At 41.8% G+C, this 15,219-nt stretch overlaps 1 protein-coding gene across 4 annotated transcripts in view; it reads right to left on the bottom strand.

Annotated features, from left to right (window-relative positions):
• The window catches only part of ZNF143 (zinc finger protein 143), a 58,715-nt gene extending 49,713 nt beyond the window's left edge, over positions 1-9,002 (bottom strand). The window contains exon 1 of one of the 4 annotated variants that reach the window (XM_046014915.1): positions 8,923-9,002. Coding sequence is in view for 1 of the 4 variants with exons in the window: in XM_046014913.1 (XP_045870869.1) it covers positions 8,923-8,964 (42 nt within the window). In the remaining 3 variants the exon portion in view is untranslated. The remainder of the gene's footprint in view (positions 1-8,922) is intronic. The other 3 variants (XM_046014913.1, XM_046014916.1, XM_046014914.1) reach the window with 3 other exon arrangements.
• Between the last annotated feature and the right edge of the window lie 6,217 nt (positions 9,003-15,219).

Below are 15,219 nucleotides of genomic sequence, written 5' to 3' on the forward strand. Positions count from 1 at the left end.
AAGGAAACTACACATTTGTTCTCACAAAATAATTATGTACATATTTCAATCTCTTGTTTAAAAGTAGTTTAAAGCAAAACAGCAACCATCACCACAACCTTATGTTAAAAAAATAGAAATCTAAGTAGATTTTGGAAGGAGGCATTACTTTTTTTTTTTTTTGAGATTTTATTTTTTTTACAAAGAGAGACAGACAGTCAGGCAGAGTGTATGCACACAAGCAGGGGGAGGGAGAGGGACCAAAAGGCTCTGTGCTGAGCATGGAGCCCAACATGGGCCTGGATCTCAAGGCCCTGAGATCATGACCCTGAGTACATGATGTGAGCTGAAATCAAGAGTCAGTTCCTCACTGACTGAGCCACCCAGGTGCCCCTAAACCTGCTCTTAAATTCGCAACAGAGCAACTGCCAACTTCATGACTTTTATACTTCAAAACCTCTTTTCCACCTCCTCACACATTAACTATTCCAATAACATCTTTAACACTCTCTTTGCTCCAATCTCATCCTTCCAGTTAATAACACTGCCAACTGTCTTATATTGTTTTCATACACCATTAAAATTTTCATCGCATACAACACTGTAATATAAATGCAAAAGTTAAAAAGAATCATTTCCAATAGCTTAACCAAATCAAATCTTCATTTTTCCTGGTTTTCTACTAACTCTTGCTATCCTATGCATACATAATTTTCACAGCATTGTAATTATAGTATACATAATGTTTTGTATTCTTTTCATTTCTATAAAGTGTTCCAAGTTGCCAAATAATCTTCACAATGATTACTTTTAATTCACATTTAACAAACTAATTTCCCTCTCAAGACATTTAGCATTTTTCTTATTACATGCTAGGCACATGTCATTTTCTCATAAAAAGCACCTTAACTGACATGTTTATAAATAAAGACAGGCTTTTTTGGGCTAGGGGTATGAAGTAGATTACATCCTTAAATTCCCAGGTTTAAGATTACTGGATCAAAAAATATGAGCATTTTTATGACTATTACAATTTGCTGCCATTACTTTTTAAAAAGTGGTACACTGGGGGCGCCTGGGTGTCTCAGTGGGTTAAGACTCTGCCTTAGGCTCAGGTCATGATCTCAGGGTCCTGGGATCAAGCCCCACCTCAGGTTCTCTGCTCAGCAGGAGTCTGCTTCCCCCTACCCCCCACCCCACCACTTGCCTCTCTGCCTACTTGTGATCTCTCTGTCAAATAAATAAAATATTTTTAAAAAATAAATAAATAAAAATAAAAGTGGTACAGTAACTACACTGTCACCAGTAACATAATTACTATGCTCATTTTACCGGCCCTGGCTATTATCCTAGAAGCTCTAAGAACAGATGGATGATTACTCAAAAAGACTAAAGGGAAGCATGAAAATGATACATACTTTAAATATTTTAAATATTTGGACATATTCATTCATCAATTTTTGACGGGTCAAGGCCCCTTCTCTGAGTATTGGATGTATGGATCAATTCAACATCAACTTTTTTACAAAAATCACTAGCATGATGCATTCTAGTTTGGGTTCTTTATTATTTTTAAAGGGTTTTGTTTTGTTTTTAGATTTTATTTATTTATTTTAGAGAGTGAGAGAAGGAGCAAGGAGAGAGGCAAAGGGAGAGGGAGAAACAGACAGATTTCCCGCTGAGCAGGGAGCCAGAAGTGGGGCTCGATCCCAGGATCCTGGGATTATGACATGAGCTGAAGGCAGACGCTTAACTGACTGAGCCACCCAGGTGCCCCAAGTTTGGGTTACTCTAAAGTAGAGCAAGGACTTAAGATCCTTGTAAATGAATCCTGAGATAGAATTCTCCAGATTTGAACATTTTCCCCTATGATCGTTTATAGTTGTACCATTTAAAAGTCCAGTTCCAATCTGGCTCCCATTTACTTTTTGAATTTCATCTCCTATTATTCTTTTAGGTCTTTAAATTTACTGAAAAAAAATGTTTGTTAGACAAACATCTAGGACTGATATTTTGAGTAGTATATGTATACATATATACGTGTATGTGTATATACATACATGTGAATATGTGTATACACACATGTATATGTATTAAGTATGTGTGCGTGCACACACAAGCTTTTAGAGATAAAAGATAAGTCTTTGGGGGCACCTGGGTGGCTCAGTGGGTTAAGCCGCTGCCTTCGGCTCAGGTCATGATCTCAGAGTCCTGGGATCGAGTCCCACATCGGGCTCTCTGCTCAACAGGGGGCCTGCTTCCCTCTCTCTCTCTGCCTGCCTCTCTGCCTACTTGTGATCTCTTTCTGTCAAGTAAATAAATAAAATCTTAAAAAAAAAAAAAAAAAGATAAGTCTTTGCCTTTAAGAAACTCATTCCATGATGAAACACAAGTGAAAACAGATCATTAGGGGCACCCAGGTGGCTCAGTCAGATAAGATTTGTGAAGTCTGCCTTCGGCTCAGGTCACAGCTCAGGTCAGGATCCCAGTCTGTGTCAGGCTGCTCGCTCAGCAGGGAGTCGGTTTCTCCCTCTTTCCCTCCCCTTGGCCATGCTCTCCCTCTCTCTCACTCGTGCTCTCTCTCTCAAATAAATAATAAAAATAAGATCTTTAAAAAAAAAAAGAAAACAGATCATTAAAACACAATGTGTGGTGGCGGAGGACCCCACAACAATTAGAACAACTATCAATATTTTAAATGTAAACCTTCAAGTAATTCTTCTTGGGACTTATTAGACACTCTCAAGTGTGCAAAGTTCATTGTAGTATTAATACTGTAGCAAAAAATAGTCAACAATCTAAAAGTGCACCCAATCCTGGGATCGAGTCCCGCATCGGGCTCTCTGCTCGGCAGGGAGCCTGCTTCCCTCTCACTCTCTCTGCCTGCCTCTCTGCCTACTTGTGATCTCTCTCTGTCAAATAAATAAATAAGAAATCTTAAAAAAAAAAATTTAAAAGTGCATCCAAAAGAATAAATTATATGACATTCATAAATGAAACATGCAAACATGAAAAAGAATGGGACTGGGGTGCCTGGGTGGCTCAGTCATTAAGCCTCTGCCTTCCGTTCAGGTCATGATCCCAGAGTCCTGGGATGGAGCCCTGCATCGTTCCCTGGTCAGCGGGAAGCCTGCTTCTCCCTCTTCCACTCCCCCTGCTTTTGTTCCCTCTCTCACTGTGTCTCTGTCAAATGAAGAAATAAATTCTTTAAAAAAAGAAAGAAAGAAAAGAAAAAGAATGGGATAGATATGAAATGGTAGGAAACAGATCCAAGATATATTGCAAGTGGAGGAAAAGCAAATTGCAAAAAGAGTATTTATGCTATGAGTATACTCATGTTTTAAAAAATGTATATAAATACCTGCACATGCTAGTATTTATATTTAAAAACTCAAGTAGTAGGAGGCCTAGGTGGCTCAGTTGGTTAAGTTTCTGCCTTTGGCTCAGGTCATGATCCCAGAATCCTGGGATTGAGCCCCGCCTTAGGCTCCCCTGCTTCTCCCTTTCCCTCTGCCTGTTGTTCCCCGTGCTTGTGCTCTCTCTCCCTCTACCTGTCAAATAAATAAATAAAATCTTAAAAATAAATAAATCTACTTTTGAAAAGTTACTATAAACAGAAGCATTAAGAGAGTAAGAAGCACCTAATTTTGCCTGCATGCAAAGATGATGGTATGTAAATTTAGGCATAAAAAGACAAGTAAACATTTCCTAGGAGTAGGAGAAGGGGCAGTTTAGGCACAGGGAACAGTTTACGGTTGCCACTGGCTCTTCCATGTGCCTCTCCCTCACTAGCCAGATCTTAGTCATCAATTGTTTATTTTATTTTTTCTATTTGTCAGAGAGAGAGAGAGGTCAAGAGAGCCAGCACAAGCAGGAAAAACAGCAGGCAGAGGCAGAAGCAGGTACCTGAGCAAGAAGCCCAATATGGAACTTGATCCCAGGACCTTGGGATCATGACCTGAGCCAAAGGCAGACACTCAACTGACTGAGGCATCCAGGCATCCCTCAGTCATCACCTAAATCCCATAGTATTTGCAGCTATTTGGCTTGTAGTCTAGATCACTGGGAATTACCAATCACATTTTTATTATCATAGGTTTTATCTGTATATGGCTTCGTAATTTGCTGGTATACTCTGTATTTGAATCTTGTTCAGTTCCTGGGCAATTAACCTGCTGCTAAGCTTCCGTTTTTTCTTTTTTCTTTTTTTAAAGATTTTATTTATTTGACACAGAGAGAGAGAGAGATCACAAGCAGGAAGAGAGGCAGGCAGAGAGAGAGGGGGAAGCAGGCTCCTTGCTGAGCAGAGAGCCTGATGCGGGTCTGGATCCCAGGACCCTGGGATCATGACCTGAGCTGAAGGCAGAGGCTTTAACCCACTGAGCCACCCAGGCGCCCCGCTTCCGTTTTTTCTTTTGAAAGAATGAGAGAATATCCACCTGACAGGTCTACTGTGAGAAAGGAAGTACATAAAGACCTCAGCACTCAAGAGGTACTCAAAATCTGTCAGTTTTCTTTCTACAGGTGAGGAAAAGTGAGGTTTATGAACCTCGTTTGTGGCTCAAAGTCTGGATTCCTGATTTCTACTGCTCCTCTCTCCTCTTACCAGTCCTTAAAATCCCATGTCTAGTCTTCTCAATTAGACTATCAGCCTTCTAAGGTAGGTACTGTGTTCTGTGAGTCTTTAAAATTTGGATACCTAAGATTATATATTCAATAAATATCTAATGAGTTTAACATAACTCATGTTGCAGAGTGCTTTACAAATGTCCTCCGTTGTATACATCCAGCCATGCTGACCTTCCTGCTTTAGCACGTACTGTTCCATGTCACTTATCTAAAATATCCATTCTACCACCATCCCCTTATTCTTTACCACAGAACTCCATCTCCTTCATAGTACTTACCAGAACTTCTAAGTGAACTCTAAGTTCCATCATGGCTGGGCCCCCACCTGTTGTTCACCCCTGAATTCTCAGGGCCCACAAGAAGGCCTGGCACCTGGTGTATCCTTACTAAATATTTGCTGAGCAAATGAATACAATTTGTATAGAGACATGGCAAATTAACTGCCTGAGACAGGTCTAAGACTAGGTCGTCTTTTATTCCAGTGCTCTTTTCATCATGCCTCACCTTTTATGTTATGTATTGTGTATATACAGCATATGTAAACTGCCATTCATTTAAGTGATTCCAACTTCTTGTTACCATTACTTCTGTACTATATTTTAAAAAACTCTATTTTTCAATACAAGGCCAAAGGTATTGTTATTTAAAGACGTGCATAAATAACAGAAAACATCCCTGCTATGCCATATTATGTACAGTACTCAGTTATATCTTTCTAGGAACTATAGACATCTTATATTTTAAAAGTTAAAGAAGTTAAAGAAGTTGGTATGTTACTGAATAACTCCGCTAACAGACTAGGCTTGAGCCAATCACTGGTTCAAGTCATACCTTTGCTATATAATAAACCGACAAGTTACTCCAAACTTCAGTTGACTTACCTGTAAAACAGGGATAACTCTGGTATTTGACTTAGACTCATAATGAAGGTAATAGTTATATGTATAGGAGCGCCTGGGTGGCTCAGTGGGTTAAGCCTCTGCCTTCGGCTCAGGTCGTGATCTCGGGGTCCTGGGATGGAGCCCCGCATCGGGCTCTCTGTTCAGTGGGGAGCCTGCTTCCTCCTCTCTGCCTGCCTCTCTGCCTACTTGTGATCTCTCTCTCTCTCTCTCTTTCTCTCTGTGTCAAGTAAATAAATAAAATCTTTTTAATGCAATAGATTTTTTTTTTTATTTGACAGAGATCACAAGTAGGATTACTTAATTAAACTGGGATTTGATTTATGGGGAAGTGTAGACAAGAGTATACCACTGTTTTTAATTTTTCTTTTCAATGAGGGGAGGGAGATTTCTCAGTCTAAATCCATCTTACAAACAAAATCATTTTGATTAACAGTAAAGTTTAAAACACTGTCCTATAAAGGCCATCCCTTAAAATGAATGCAAACTAAGTATAGTAAGGAGAAACAACACAACACAACTCTTAAGAATTATGTCCTGAAATCAAGCCAGGAGCAAAAAGACTCAGAACTAGGTAAAACCTCAGTTTTAAAACAAGCAAAACAAAATGTCAAAATTAAATAATCACAAAAACCTCAGGACTCAAAGTCCTCCTGGGGTTCCTAGATGGCTTAGTCGATTAAGCATATGCCTTTGGCTCGGGTCATGATCTCAGGGTCCTGCTCTCTCTCAAATAAATAAATATTTATTTTCTTTTTTAAGATTTAATTTATTATTCATTTAAGAGAGAGCACAAGCAGGGGGAGAGGCAGAGGGAGAAGCAGACTCCCGCTGAGCTGGGAGCCTGGAGATCATCACCCAACCCGAAGGCAGACACTTAACCATCAGAGCGAACCAGGCACTCCTCAAATAAATAAATAAAACGAAAGAAAGTAAGTAAGTTTGTTAGTTCTCCTAACATGATCATAAACTCCATACGCATTGGGGCACCTGGGTGGCTCAGTGGCTTAAAGACTCTGCCTTCGGCTCAGGTCACGATCCGGGTCCTAGGATTGAGCCCTGGGTCCGGCTCTCTCCTCGGTGGGGAGCTGCTTCCCCCTCCCTCTCTCTGCCTGCCTCTCTGCCTACTTGTGATTTCTGTCAAATAAATAAATAAAATCTTTAAAAAAATAATAAACTGCATATGCATCATAAATAATAATAGCTACAAGTAATGGTGGGGGCATAATTCCCCAACCTAGCTAGGTCATCATTCCATGAAGAACATGATGAATGCTTATTCCACTGCAATATCCCAGCTTGCAGCAAAGGGCTCTAGACATTTTACAAATCATCTATTTGATAAAGACTTTTACACAAAGAAGTCTTACAACTCAATAACAGACAAACAATCCAATTTCAAAATAGGGGAAAAGATCCATTCTCCAAAGGATATACAAATGGCCAATAATCACATGAAAAACACACTTAACACCACTGGGAAATGCAAATCAAAGTCACAAGAGATACCACTTCATATCCACCAGGATGGCTACCACCAGAAAGACTGATAATAACAAGTGTTGGCAAGGATGAGGAGAAATGGGAACTCACACACACTGCTGAGAGGAATGCAAAATGGTGCAGCCCCTTTGGAAAAATTTGACAGTTCCTCAAAAGACTGAGTATACTGTTATCGTATGACTAAGAAATTCTACTCCTAGGTATATATATGTATCTCATGAGAAGAAAACATACGTCCACACAAAAAATCTTGCACACAAACGTTCACAGCAGAATAGACCAAAAAAACCCAGATGTCCATCAATAGATGAGTATTTAAATAAAATTTAGGTCCATACAATGAAATACTATCTGGCAATAAAAAGAAATGAGGTACTAACACAAGTTGTAACATTAATGAACTTTGCCAATATTATGCTGTGAAAAAAGTCAGTCACAAAGCCCACATATTGTGTGATTCCATTTACATGAATATTCAGAATAGGCAAATCTGTAATTAGTGGTTGGGGAAGGGGGCAGGCCTAAGGGTAAATGGGGAGTAATTTACCTGGCAGTTTCTTTTGGGGTGATGAACATGTTTTAAAATGGACTGTGGTGATGGGGACACAAGAGAATTTATTAAACCTAATTATGTACTTCAAATGGGTGAATTGTAAGGTACATAAATTTTATCAATACAGATATTATTTTTAACCCACTGAGCCACCCAGGCGCCCAATACAGATATTATTTTTAAAAAATAAAAGGGTGGTATTGAAAAAATAGCCACTCAAGTATTTGTTAACTGCCAAATAATTACTTTCCAAAGTACTCAAAATCCGCCTGGATAAAATTTGTTATGCATCTTATCTTAGTCATGTCCTTATTACTTGTTCTCTTACTAAACACTTTTAACAATGAACTAGGAATCCGGTAAGAGCAAACATTAAATACTGCACAGATTTTTAACTCAGCAAACATTTATATTCTACTAACACTCAGGAAAAAGACGACCACAACCTTGAACCTACAATTTCTCATCACACCACTACCAGATCATACCAGCTGATTAGACACTTCCAAAGCAAACGCTTTAGCTGATTTTAAGCAAATAATGGGTTTAGCAACGGTATTCTTCCTATTTTTGCTTAACTTCGTTAATGCGGAAAAAAAAAACTTAAAATGTTTTTAAAAAGTAACAGGGGAGGGGATAAATTGATTCACGTTCCACAGTAATACAGTACAAAGCAACTGAAATATTCGTTAACTCTGGCCAAAACCGAGAAAAAAGGCAATGGTAAAACTGACAACTTCTAATATTCGATGTTAGGCCCCAGTCACCTAAAAGTTAAAAAAAAAAAAAAAAAAAAAAAAGAGAGAGAGAGAGAAACAAGAAATTTGTGCACGACATAGGTAGAAGGAAAATTCTGGGTGCGATCTGCAAAAGGGATTCCGAGCGGGCCCTGGGCCAGTCCTGCTGCCGGCGTCGGGCTGGGGCCTGGTGCGGACCGAGGCCCGGCGTCCCAGCCGGAGGAGCTTTGCCTCGGCGGCGTCTGGGGACTCGCCCCGCGCTGAGGTCAAGCGGAGAAGCGCCGCCAGGCTCCCGAGGGCTCCACCCTCCCCTCTTTCACTCCCTCCCCTCGGCGGTCCCCTGAGGGGAACAGGCGGGGCGCAACGCGCAGAGACAAGGGGGGGGTGCGTCCTCAACGAGAAAAGCTCCGCCGCCCCAGAGTGGCGGCCGCGGGTTATTAATAAACTCCGCTTCTGCCCAGGCGCCGATACCGAGGCCTGCCGTAGGATCGGCAAGGCCTGCGGCGAAGGTTGAGCAGCCGGAGTCAGAGCCCGGGCCCAAGCAGGCCCGCGCCGCCGCGCTGAGGGCGGCGGCCGGGCGGAGAATAATGCACACTGGGTAAAAACACATTTATATACGAACCTCCGAGAAAATTTTCCAACAATTCCTTCGTCCGACCACCATGCACCAGGACAGGAAACAGCCGCCCGGCCCCCTGGCCCCGCAACCCGCATAGCGAGTCTGAGGCCCGCCCCCAGCCTCCATTGGGCGATCATTACGTCACTCACGAGACGCTTCCTGCTTGCCATTCGCTCAAATTTAGGCGACGCTAAAGGAGACCGCCTCATTCACGCCCCCTTTTCGTGACGTTAGCCTCGTCTGGCCTTGCAGCCAGCGCCTGAATGGCTTGTGCAAAGTGCGGAATCAAAGTTCCTGTGACTGACTGGTTGGCAGAACCGCTCATCCTAGACAGATACCGCCTCGCTGACGAGTGATTTATGCCGATGCTGGGGCCCCAGCGGGAGGCGCCATTTTGTAGCGAGGGAGGGAGGCTGGTCCTTGTGACTAGCCGGGAGGGAGATGGGGTGACAGACGCCATTTTCCCCACAGGGGCTAGGAGGTGGCCTTGGCTCTCCCGGTGGGCTTCCTGGAGCGCGTTCTGGTGAATGGTTGGGCTTTGCTTAGAGATTGTCGAGTGTCGCCCCGTTGGGAGGACAGTGGTAGGGAGGCTTAGGACAGGAAAAGACGCCTGACCGCTCCCTGGGGGCTCTCGGTGCCAGCCGAGGCCTTTGGTTTGGGGAGAGGGCCCTGCTTTCCCAAGAGCTGCTATATGCCGGTCACTGGCTGCCAAGCCTGCCCGGGCTTTTCAAGTCGCCGGGGCATCATTTGGTGTGGGAGTAGGCCTTCTGCCCCTGCCGAAGCTCCGAATGGGGCGGTTGTCTTGGTCTCTGCTGGGAGACACTGCGGGTGCTTTTGTGCTTTCATGTTGCTTAGGTTGTAAGTTTGAAGTGGGCTGAAATGGTGTCGCCCCTTCGTTTTTAACTTTCCCTATTCTTTGTGTTGAGAATTAAAAGAACGTGAGGAGGGTGGGGAAAGTATTGTCTTGGGCTCCGCAGAACTCTTAGCTCAGAGTTTTTCTAAACTATTGGAAATACTAGTCTTTTCAGGAATATTCATTAAGTGTTCATTTGCCTTGACAACAAGGCTGAGTAAAGGTGAGAGAGTGTGGAGACAAGATTTGTTCAGTCATGTATTCCAGGTGTAGAATTAGGTAGTTAATAAGAGAATGAGGTGGCTGATCGCTTCAACAAATTTGTGACCTGCTTACAAAAACTGGAGAGCTGGATGGCGTTTGATTTAGTGACTGGGATTTCAGGTGATTATGGAATTGCCAAAAGATTACGGCAAAGAGGTGTTAAAGATACCCAGCCTACTAATTGAGTCTGGTTTGAGATTTTTAACGTTACCTTCTTTTTGGTGGGGAGTGGGGGTCGACTAACTATAACTAAAGCATAGTTGCATAATTAGTGCCCAAACTCCATTAGAAAGCATATAGGACTTTGAGTTTCTTTTGAATAATACTCTTTAGCAGTTTAAAGTAGTTTCTATTTTTTATGTCCTTATAAAGATGGAAAATGTGACACAAAACTGGATTAGGTTACTTGAAGCTGGAGGAATTGGCTTACAAAACAATGTACCCAATGGATACATTCTCTTTGAGAAGTGGAGTTCAGATGAAAAAACAAGGTGTTTTAATTACTTTCAGTACCTTCCAGATGTTATATCTGCATTTTATAAGCAGATACGTCATTAATCAGTATACTTTCATGTAGTTTAGCCAGTTGTTATTGAGTCCCATGCCTTTAGTCTACTTATTAAAGCACTATAAATATAAAATCTCGTAAAGGATTTAAAAATCACCCTGTAGTTATAGATTGCAATTACAGGACATCTTCATGTCCCCGGAACCTTCTGAGTGCTTGTAAAAATTGAATGGTGATGGATAGGGGGTTATAATTCCAATGATTCAGAGAGAAACCTTAATTCAGATTTTGTCACAGGTAATGGAACTTTATGTTAACAGTATTTACCAGTAACTATAGAACAGAGTATTCAAGGCCATTCATAATCTTCAGATTTTACCCACATCACCTCCTGTCTCATATCAATACATTTTGTCAAATTAATGGCTTGTTGAAAATACTTTACTTCCAATCACTGCTAGTCCAGACTTTTAAAGCTAAACCATTTCCTCAATTTTAGAAATAAGCAAACATTTCTAGCCCCCTTTAAAAACTGTTACCATCATGTTTTTTTAAAACGTTCCTTTCAGTACCTCAAAACTTTTCTAGAGAATGATTACTTTTGGCATGTTTGTAGAATGACATGACCATTAAAGTACTACATACACAGAAAAAAGAGAGAGAAAGTATGCATTAAACTATTACAAGTATCTCTGGGAGAGGGTTTATTTTTTCTGTAATAAATACGGATCTTTTCATCATGAATTTGAATAATTTTTTTTTTCAGTACTAAAGAATTTAAAACCAAAAAAAAAAAAAGAATTTAAAACCAGGGCACTTGGGTGGCTCAGTTGGTTAAGTGACTGCCTTTGGCGTGGGTTGTGATCCTGGAGTCCTGAGATCAGTTCCGCATCTGGCTCCCTGCTCTGCGGGGAGTCTGATTCTCCCACTGACCTTTCTACTCTCATGCTCTCTCTCTCTCCCAAATAAATAAATAAAATATTTTTTTTTTTAAAAAAGTGTTTAAAACCAAACTAGTAGGGGCACCTGGGTGGCTCAGTGGGTTAAAGCGTCTGCCTTCCAGTCAGGTCATGATCCCAGGGGCCTGGGATTGAGCCCCGCATCGGGCTCTCTGCTCAGCAGGGAGCCTGCTTCCTCCTGTCTCTCTGCCTACTTGTGATCTCCATCTGTCAAATAAATAAAATCTTAAAAAAACAAACTAGTAGCTTGCTCTCCGTTAGGAGTTGTAGAATTGTCTTGTTTCAGAACCTGGTAAAACCGCTTAATTTCATAGTGTAATTGGGAGGATATATGATAATGTAGATAAAAGTAGTACACTGCTTAGCAGAGATGCTTCTCATATACTTCTGTTAGCCTGTCTTGGTTCTTAAGCACCTTGATAACACCTTTGAGATTCAGGTGAAAGCTATGCAAGATGTACTAAAAAGCTTGAAGGTCTGGGACATCTTGGTGGCTTGGTTAAGTGTCTGCCTCAGCTCAGGTCATGATTCCCAGCTGGGATTGAGTTCTGCATTGGACTCCTTGTTCAGCAGAGGAGTTCTCTCTGACAGAATCTTAATAAGAAAATAAAAAGAAATGAAGTTCTGGGACACCTGGATGGCTTAGCTGGTTAAGGGTCGGACTCTTGGTTTCAGCTCAGGTTATGATCTCAGGGTCCTGTGATCCAGTCCCTCCTTGGACTCTGCTCGGTGGGGAGTCTGCTTGAAATTTTTCTCTCCCGCTGACCCTCCCCCTTCTTGTGCTCACACTAAAATAAATCTCTTTAAAAAGGGGAGGGGAGCTGAAATTGCATAGGGCTCATGGACTCAGAGTTGAGTTTTTGGTCTGTAATAAACTCTGAATTAACCTCATTCAGCGTCCACATTAATCAAGGTTTAATTAGAATGTACTTTAGGAAGTGTATGATTAGGTTATTTAAAACATTCCCATCTCAGTTCTCAGTATATATGCTGATATAAGCATAGGTATCATAAAACTGGTAATGTGGCCCCTAGGTGGCTCATTTGTTAAGCGTCTATCTTTGGCTCAGGTCATGATCCCAGGGTCCTGGGGTGGAGCCCTGCATCAGGGCCCCCACTCTGCTGGAAGCCTGCTTCTCCCTCTCCCACTCCCACTGCTTGTGCTCCCTCTCTAGCTAGGTCTCTGTTAAATAAATCTTTAAAACTGGTAATGTTGTGACTAATTGCATGATTTCCTTACTTCAAACGGATAATGCCCATATGAATGCAATTTTTTCTTTTTGCCAACTCTGTCCTTGGACTAATTTGTTAACCCCATTTGAAAAAAATCACCCAAGTAGTGAGCTTCAGGGTTTACCAGTTGTGGTTAATGTGTATTGTTTATTTTAGTGGCACTCAATCCACAAATTATAAAACTTGTAAAGCCCCTTAAGATTTCAGGTGTTCCTTTGAAACTGGCTACCTTGATGATGTTCTAGCTATCATTTTGGCTTCTAATTAACATTTACTTAACATAGAGCATTACAGACAGAAAGGAAAACCAGTTTCATTAATATGCATAGTAAATCTGCAGCATTTTAGCAGAATAAGTAGTTAGTCCAGGAATGAAATGACTGGTTTTAACATGATTTTATTTCTCTGGGAAAACAGTATTTTTTTTTATTTTTTAAATATATTTTTCTTTTTTTGACAGACAGCGAGAGAGGGTACACAAGACAGGGGAGTGTGAGAGGGAGAAAAATGCTTCCTGCTGAGCAGGGAGCCCAATATCAGGCTCGATCCCAGGAGCCTGGGATCACGACCTGAGCCACTCAGATGCCCCAACAATCTTAAAAAAAAAAAAAAAAGAATAGATTTCATTTTTTTTTTACTTTTTTTTTAAAAACAAGCTTGTGATTTTTTATTTTTTTTAAAGATTTTATTTATTTATTTGACAGATCACAAGTAGGCAGAGAGGCAGGCAGAGAGAGAAAGGGGGAAGCAGACTCCCTGTTGAGCAGAGAGCCTGATGCGGGGCTCGATCCCAGGACCCTGAGATCATGACCTGAGCCGAAGGCAGAGGCTTTAACCCACTGAGCCACCCAGGCGCCCCTAAAATAAGCTTATGATTTTTTAAAAAAGATTTTGCTTGTTTATTTGACAGATCACAAGTAGGTGGAGAGGCAGGCAGAGAGAGAGGGAGAAGCAGGCTCCCTGCTGAGCAGAGAGCCTGACACGGGGCATGATCCTAGGTCCCCCTGAGACCATGACCTGAGCCAAAGGCAGAGACTTAACCCACTGAGCCACCCAGGCACCCCAGAGATTTCATTTATTTGAGACAGCACGCAAGCAGGGGGAGAGACAGAGATAAGCATAAATTCCCTACAGAGCCTGACTTGGGGCTTGATCTAAAACCAAGAATCAGGGGCACCTGGGCTAGGCTTAGGGGTTGGGCTGCTGCCTTCGGCTCAGGTCATGATTCCAGGGTCCTGGGATTGAGGCCCGCATCGGGCTCTCTGCTCAGTGGGGAGCCTGCTTCCCTCACTCTCTGCCTACTTGTGATCTGTCTGTCAAATAAAATCTTTTTTAAAAAATTAAAAAAAAAACAAATAAAACCAAGAATCAGATCCTCAACTGACAGCCACCCAAGCACTCCAGGGAAAACATAATCTTGAGACAAAGTGAGAATTTTTTTAAAGATTCATTTTTTAGGGGTGTTTGCGTGGCTCAGTCATTAGGCATCTGCCTTCAGCTCAGGTCATGATCTCAGGGTCCTGGATCAAGCCCCACATTGGGTTCCATGCTCTGTGGGAATCCTCTTCTCCCTGTCCCACTACCCGGGCTTGTGCTCCCTCTCTAGCTGTGTCTCTGTCAAAAAAATAAAATCTTAAAAAAAAAAAAAAATATATATATATATATATATATATATATATATATTTAGAGAGTGAGTGAGGGTGCACACACGGGCCCCGGGGGAGGGGCAAAGGGGGAGAAAGAAAATCACAAGCAGACTCCCCAGTGAGTGCAGAGCCTGACCAGGGGCTCAATCTTATGACCCTGTGGTCATGACCTAAGCGAAAATCAAGAGTCAGACGCTTAACTGAGGCATCAGGTATCCCAATAATTAAAAAAAAAAAATACAACTCACGTCTCCAAATAAGCATTAAGATTGGTACTATTTTACAGAAAAACACTAACTGCTGTAATTTTTTTGAGAAAAAAGTTTGGTTCATTCTTAAATTCCTAATACTAGGGACACCTAGGTGGCTCAGTCGGTTAAGTGTCTACTCAGCTCAAGTCATGATCCCAGAGGCCTTGGATCCAGTCCTGCAGCCAGCTCCTTGCTCAAAGAGGAGCTTGCTTCTCCTTGTGCCTGCCGCTTCCCCTGCTTGTGCTCTCTGACAAATAAATAAAATCTTAAAAAAAAAAAGAAGATAAAAGAGATGCAACATTTACAGTAAAAAAGTAAAAAAGAATTTTAAGGATCTGGTTTCAGGGGTGCCTGGGTGGCTCAGTCTTTAAGCCTTTTCCTTCGGCTCAGATCCTGATCCCAGGGTTCCGGGATTGTGCACTGCATCGGGCTTCCTACTCCAAGGGAAGCCGCCTTCTGCCTCTCCCACTCCCCCTGCTTGTGTCCCCTCTCTTGCTGAGTCTATGTCAAATAAATAAAAATTTTTTAAAAGATTTTATTTATTTATTTGACAGAGATCACAAGTAGGCAGAGAGGCAGGCAGAGA

The sequence above is a fragment of the Meles meles genome, chromosome 8 (assembly GCF_922984935.1).
Source record: "Meles meles chromosome 8, mMelMel3.1 paternal haplotype, whole genome shotgun sequence".
In the NCBI taxonomy this organism is placed as follows: domain Eukaryota; kingdom Metazoa; phylum Chordata; class Mammalia; order Carnivora; family Mustelidae; genus Meles; species Meles meles.